At 44.4% G+C, this 7,337-nt stretch overlaps 1 protein-coding gene across 1 annotated transcript in view; it reads left to right on the top strand.

Moving 5' to 3' along the window:
• Positions 1-7,337, top strand: part of LOC116670516 (TRAF2 and NCK-interacting protein kinase) — a 69,273-nt gene continuing 61,936 nt past the window's right edge. The window contains 1 exon segment of the mRNA XM_074783842.1: positions 1-428. Within this exon segment, the coding sequence (XP_074639943.1) occupies positions 372-428 (57 nt within the window). The 5' untranslated portion in view covers positions 1-371.

Below are 7,337 nucleotides of genomic sequence, written 5' to 3'. Positions count from 1 at the left end.
CCTATCTTTATATTCGCTGGCTGTCACAGCAGCGGTTGTAGGAAGAGCACAAGCAGGAATCCACTTTCCACGGCGCCTCACCTTTCTCTGATCCGTCTCCATCCCGCAGACATGGATCTGGAGGTACTGATGCACACGGCGCTTCCAGTCTTCCCAACGTCTGCGCTCTAGCTGTGCGCTCCCGGCCCGTGTCGCGCGTCCCGCTAAGGACCACAAGGAGACTGTTATTATTTTTTGAGACAACACTGTGTAGCAGAGAGGGGACAGTAGAGACTGAGTAGCAGAGAGAAAGGGACCACACAGTCGTGACAGCAAGGGCCGTTTCACGATATCGGGCAGCTGACTGAGAGCGGCTTTTGGTGCCCTGCATCATGGCGAGTGACTCTCCAGCTCGGAGTCTGGACGAAATCGACCTGTCCGCTTTGAGGGTAAGAGGATGTGACATATGGCATATAGAAAATATAGCTTCTTGTAAGAGAAACTGCGCGTGCGTGCGCGCGCGATTGTGTGTGTGTGTGTGTTTCTCCTTTTTTCTTTGCACCTGACAGCCTTCCCTGAATAGCAACCCGGCTTGAGAGCCGAGGAAGCTGCAAGAGGCGGATGTGTGGGAGCCAGGCCGCCACAATGTGTCAAATTATAGCAAAGATTATATATAGACCTTAACTAACTTGACAGCTGCCTCGCGCATCTGAAGCTTTTATCCTGATTCAAGTCAGGGACAGGAAGGTGGATGGTGTGTGTGTGTGTGATGCTGAGTTGAGGTTGAAGCTGGGATTCTGCTGACCTGGATAGAGCTGTTTTGTGTCTCTCTTTTTCTCTGGGCCAGGCTATTTTAGGTCCATCAGCCTTGATTCAGACAGCAGTAGAATTGAACCTAGGCTATTTCTCCCACATGCTGCTCATTCTCTCGGCTTGTGTGTTTTCAGGTCCAAATAGTTATTTATCCAGGACCCCTTTATGGTAAACTTGGGTGTTGTTTTTAAAGCTATTTACCCTGTTAGTGTGTGAGAGAGTGCCAACCTATACCTGGAGTCAGTGTAGCCTGCTCTCCATCAAAGCTGAGGCAGTGCATTCTGCAGTAGCCTGTTCTTTTGTTCATTCGGTGTGTGCTGCAAACCACAACACACACTCACAGACATACAGACAGACAGACAGACATGCACGCAAACAGCCTCCTGCGCTTGTGTTAATTCGTGGATATACCCATGTTTCCGCTTCGCTGGGCATTGTGGGTGTTGTGTGTTATGTGTTGTGTACACAAGTAAGGGATCCTGCACATGAGAAAAGGGCTCTGAAGACCTGTTTGCTGCTCTGAGAAACAAAACACACACACACACACACACACATGCACACACACCACGTCTGTATTTACCTATTTTCATGTCTGCTTAATTGTACCTGAATGTCCCTTTTTTACCTTTCATTCTGTCTGTCTCTTTTGTTCTGTTAATGTCTTTTTGCTTGTCTCTGTGTCTGCTTAAGTCCCAAATGTTCATCCATCCACCCAAATACTGTTCCACCCTTTTTCTATCAATTTTATTGCCCGTTTTTTCCAGCCTCTTGTTTGTGTGATCGACTGAATGTATCTCCCCGTCTGTCTGCCAGCCGCCCTGTCTCTTAACATAACCTCTCTCTGCCCACCTCCCTGCCCTGCCAGCATGAAGAGTAATGCTCACGGGGGAGGTGAATGAAATGTCAATAACAAATGCTACTTTTGAGGTTTACACCTGCAGCATATAGCCAGTGTGGGGAGAGAAGAATTGGGGGGGGGGGGGGGGGGGGGGGGGGGTAGAATGGCAAGGAGAACTAAAGGAAGAAAAAGAAGCAGAGAGGGAGAATGAGGCAGACAGTGATGAAGATGGTAAGGAATAGGAAGGAAGTGTTTGGCATTGGGAGTGAGCCTCTGCATTGTTGTTCCTTCAGAGGCGTGAAGTCAGCACATGTTTCTCACTGTGACTCAGGCAACTGCAAGGAACACACACACACCACACACACCACACACCACACACACACACACCACACACACACCACACACACACACACACACACACACACACACACACACACACACACACAACACACACACACAAATCCTCACTTTTGCATGATCATGTATTTTAAAGTGTGGTAGTTGTGATTCAATCAGGAGAGACATGCTAATAAGGTTATTTGTACAGCCCAATAAAATGTATAAAGTCTTATGCTATACGAGTATTTCATATAAACATTGGGGTAGAGAACCATCAGACCCCCCAGATAATATCTAGACACCGGTGGTGGCGACGAAGGAGCCCGAAGACCAGACCGAAGGAGGCTCCGGACCGGTCAGCTGGAGTAGATGACTGGAGGTGGAAGGGGTGGGGGGTGGTGGGGGGTTGGAGGGTTGCACTCTTTGCCTGCAACAACAGCTGATAGCAAAGGGAGAGACGGATTTTATTAAAGAAGGGTTGTGACTCTGTGATTGGCCCTTGCAATTTGTGTACGATTCTAATTGGTTTAGCAGGAAGGTGTACGCCTCCAACAGCTGATTCGATTTAGGTAGAGCATTGATTAAGAGTGAGGGCTTTTTGAAAGGATTTACACTGAGCTACATTTCAATCAGGAGAGACTAGTTATACACAGCATGATAAAATGAACGTTTATTTGGATAACAGCTGAATTGATTTAGGAGCGCATCGATTAAAAGTTAGGTCTTCCTGAAAGAATTTACGCTTATTACCAGAAGGAGAAAGATCCTAATAGTGTCATTGGCTAAGGAACCTTATGGAATCATTAGAATATGATTTGTTAGAAGAAAACCACTTTAATAACACTTTCTGACCTGCCGATCGAGCACTTGGTTCAAACATTTGCTGTGCAGCCATCTTTGTGTAAAACCAATCCCAAAAGATATTTCCATTTCATCAAATTGTGCAGCCATACAAAAACAAAAACAAAAAACAAACACATCGTCTCCAGTTTACATATTCCCCTCAGTGTAAAGATCACATAGTTGGATCCCACATTTTAATAAACAACTTCATGGAATCTTATGGTGCATAATATGGGCTACCACTGGTGTTTTGATGAAACCAAGATTAATCCCTGTCTGGACCTATTTACAGAACACACTCTTTGTCTCTCTATCTACACACACACACACACACACACACACTGTCTCACATGAGTGTACAGTCAACCACTGGACTGACTAGACAGGAAGTAGGTCAGCTGGCTCTGACGAGGTTGGGAGGAGGGGGGGTGGGTGATTTTAATACTGGCATTGGTGGTGTTGATGGGGGAGATTGTGTTTTTGTGTGTGTCTGCATGGGGGGGGGGGGTTCAGGGGACAGTGCCTGCTCTTGCACTCGGCTGCTCTAAGGCACACTGACCATAGAGCGCGCACACACACACACACACGTTCATACACTGGTACAAAGAGACAGACAGAATTGAGTGGGAAGTAGAGAGAGAAGTGGCTTTTTATATTTGCTGTCTCTGCATTTTTCCCTCTTTTCTCTTTGTCTTTCTCTCTCACTCGTCTTTCTTGTGCCTCATTGGCTCCCTGCGACATTCGCCGGTGTCGCACATCAACCCCGGCACCTTTTTTGTAGATTCCGCATGTTTCACTCGAGTGGGAAAGGCCAGAGTTAGAGGCACACACAGAGATGTCCCCATTGTTGCGTTGAGACCGACAATGACAACCGAAAGACCAGAAGAGGTCAAAACGTTGTGGTTTTCACACAGACTGTGGTTTTTATATAAAGTGATGAGCACACGAGCACACACACACAGGTCAGAGGCGTCAGAAGCACGGGTTCATCCAGTCAGCTGATGAGAGCAACAGATGGTAAACCAGCAGGAAGTATAGCCAGAGCATCACACACACACACACACGCGCACACACACAGGCGATACACAAATGTGCTGTGCAGGGGACTCAGGTGTGAGATCTGAGATGAAAGCATGCAGGTGAGGATGAAGCGACAGTGACACGGTCAGAGAAAGAAAGAGAGAAAAAGACGCAGAGGGAGAGGGACGAGGCGACGGATTCAGAGAGTGAAACGGGACGTGTGAAGATTAATTGAGCTTAGAGAGACTTAGAGAGCCAATGAGAGACGGAGAGAGCAGAGAGAGGAGAAGAAAGCGACAGAGTCTGCGCTCAGCCTAAAAGGTGGAGATGTGACCAGTGACTAAAGTAGTCTGAAGCAAAGACCCCTCTCCAGATTTCCTCCCACCCTCCCTCTCTATTGCCGTTGCCCAATAAGGCCACATTCCTCGGCCCCTCACCATGGACGCCATAGTAACGGGGCCACAGCAGTGCCCAAGGCTTACACAGAGCTTATTCATGAATAGTCTATATACTGTATGGCAGTCTGTCGCTGAGAAATGCCCCTTTCCCTCCCACCCTCCTTTCCATTCTGTCAGCCTGCTTCTAGTTGACCTATTCCCCCCCCCCAAGTCATTGATGGAGCCACGTCAAGTCTTTAAATCTTTGCTACACTTATACAAGCACTAAAATGTGGGTTGGCTAAATAAAACAGCAATTAATGACATTTGTATGTACAGTAAGTGTCCTTTTGATACTTGCACCACACGATTTAGGCAATTAGGAAAGATTTGCTGTAATTAGCAGCCGCCTTGTCCGATTTCTGAATAAAAAGCTGTCATCTTCTAGATTATAGATCTGAATAGTAATAAGGCATTGTTTTAGCATGCTTTGAAGACATTTACGGATACATTCAAACATGAGTATGCACAAGGCCACACTCCCTAACTCGATATATATCTCTCGCATTATAACACACACTTTGAACGTGCACGTAAACAAGTCCATAGTAGGAGCTGAATCCCTCCGTTGGGTCTGACGTACACGTTGCAGGGCTGGAAGTCAGATAGAAAGATGGATTGAAATGACAGAGGGAGAGAGCAGGCAGGCAGAAATTGCAAAGAAAAGATGAATGATGAGGGGGATGGAGGGATGGACGGAGGCATGACAAGGAAAGGTGTGAGATGACAGGTTGGCAGAGATGGATGGAAGGCGAGAGTCGAGGAGCGGATGGGTTCATTTGCATCGCAAACATACTCTGTGGCGCGTATCCCACATTACACGCCACATTACATGTAATTTGTATTAATTTGAGCCATTGTTAATATGAATCTATTGATGAGTGCAGTTTAATAGTAACTATTTTAACTTTTGTAGCACATATCAGACCCCCATGTATCTGGCATTTAAGTGTGCTAAAGTAAATAGAAATGTTTAACTCAGGTTTGGTTGATACAGTCATAACTTAACTCCTCTGTAAGGAAAAATACAGCACTTAATCTTGCTTTTTAGCGGCAGGAACGCACAATGAACAGAATCAACAGATGAAGTTAATGAGAATAATTATCAGCTGTAGCCTGAATGTACACAAGGAGATCGATAGTTGGTAGTATGCAGTGTCAAGTGGGTCTGGCTTGTTCTTTTCATGACTTTACAAGAACACAATGCTTTTTTTTTTGTCTGTAATGAGTGCAGTTTCTTTTGACATCTCTTTAATTCATTTGCCTGTGTGAACACTAGGGCTGCAACTAACGACTATTTTCATTGTCAATTTACTGTCGATTATTTTCTCGATTAATCGATTAGTTGTTTGGTCTATAAAATGTCAGAAAAAGGTGAAAAATGTGGATCAGTGTTTCCCAAACGCCCAAGATGACATCCTCAAATATCTTGTTTTGTTCACAACTAGAGATGTTCTGATACCTTTACCAGTATCGGTATTGCTTCTGATACTGCCTAAAACGCTGGCATCAGTATCGGGAAGTACTGGAGTTTATGTACCGATCTGATACCACGTAACAAAGCCCTAAAGAAAATCTACCTGAATCTACTGAAGGTTCTGTGGCATTCATTGTTTGTATTTGTTCATGTTTCACAAAGACTTTAACCTGAGCCAGACCAACAATAAAGATAGAAATCATGTCACTTCCATACAGGAATAGTACACAATAAAATACATGACACACTGGTATCGGATCAGCACTCTGATTGGCTGATACGCAAGTTCAGGTATCAGAATCGATATCCGAAAGCACAAAATGGTATTGGACCGTCTCTGTCCACAACTCAAAGATATATAGTTTACTGTCACAGAGGTGAGAAGAAACTAGAACATATTCACATTTAACAAGCCGGAATCAAAGAGATGTCAACTAACGGAATCAAAGTTGACAACTAATTGATTAATCATTGCAGTTCTAGTGAATACAACTTCCCAGATGGATTTAGGGATTTATTTCTGTTTAAGCCTTATTGCACTGTTGGGGTTTTTACCTTGTTAAGCATGTTCACACAAATACGTCTGTGTGATTGTTTTATTTCTTCCTAATCCACATATCACATGTTGATCTTGTTAAAAGGTGTATTTGTTTGCTTCTGTGTGATTGAATTTACATGGAAATGTTTGGTCTTAAATCGATAAGAGAAACCGTATCAGATGGACATCTCGTGCCGAGGCTTGTGGGACAGAGGCTCTCTAAACTCTTGTGGGACAGAGGCTCTCTAAACTCTCTAAACTGTATTTCGTTGCATTGTACCTGTACATGTGTGATGACAATAAAGTTGAATCTAATCTAATCTAATCTAATCTAATGTACAGTAGTGGAGCATCTTTGGCGGGCTGTAAATCTGTGATTAAGACTTAAGTCTCCTGTTCATGTACTGTTCATGTCTGGGTGAGACGTACTGGGAATTTGGCTACCGCAGGATTTCCATTTGAAAGCAGTCAGTGGTGAACCATGTTGTTTAGTGTAAGTGGTTTTATAAGAGGCAAACTTGGCCCCAGCATGACTCCTATCATCCTCTTAGGGTCTCTAATTTAATCCACCCTACTTCTCTGTAATTCACTTTCTATAGACACTAACTGCTCTTACCTGGCTGCTGGCGACAGTGAATGGAGACATATACTTTCATACAAAGTAACCCTACATAATCTGGAGAAGGACCAGCCTGGATTACTTTTAAAAGAATAATAATTCATTGTTTGTTCCGACGCCTGGAGTTTCATTTCATTTATTATACAGGAAAGGATTAAAAGTAACATTAAGTTACAGTTTAAACGGGCCTGACTCAGTTTAAAAACTGGTTTCCAGCAGGTTCCTGTTCTGCGGAAACATAGATGGGACACATGTGACGGCATGTGAAGACAGAAACACTTGTACAGGACATTAGCATGGGCTAGACGGACGTAGACTAACTAAAACCAACAATACAAACATTGCAAACAAGACTCGGACCATACATCAACAATTAATTGGGGTGGGAGTAGCTCCGTCCGTAGAGAGTTGGGTTGGGAACCGGAGGGTCACTG

This window comes from Etheostoma spectabile, chromosome 20 (assembly GCF_008692095.1).
Source record: "Etheostoma spectabile isolate EspeVRDwgs_2016 chromosome 20, UIUC_Espe_1.0, whole genome shotgun sequence".
Lineage (NCBI taxonomy): Eukaryota > Metazoa > Chordata > Actinopteri > Perciformes > Percidae > Etheostoma > Etheostoma spectabile.
Note: the sequence above shows the minus strand (reverse complement) of the source record. Positions and strands in the feature narration are given on the sequence as shown.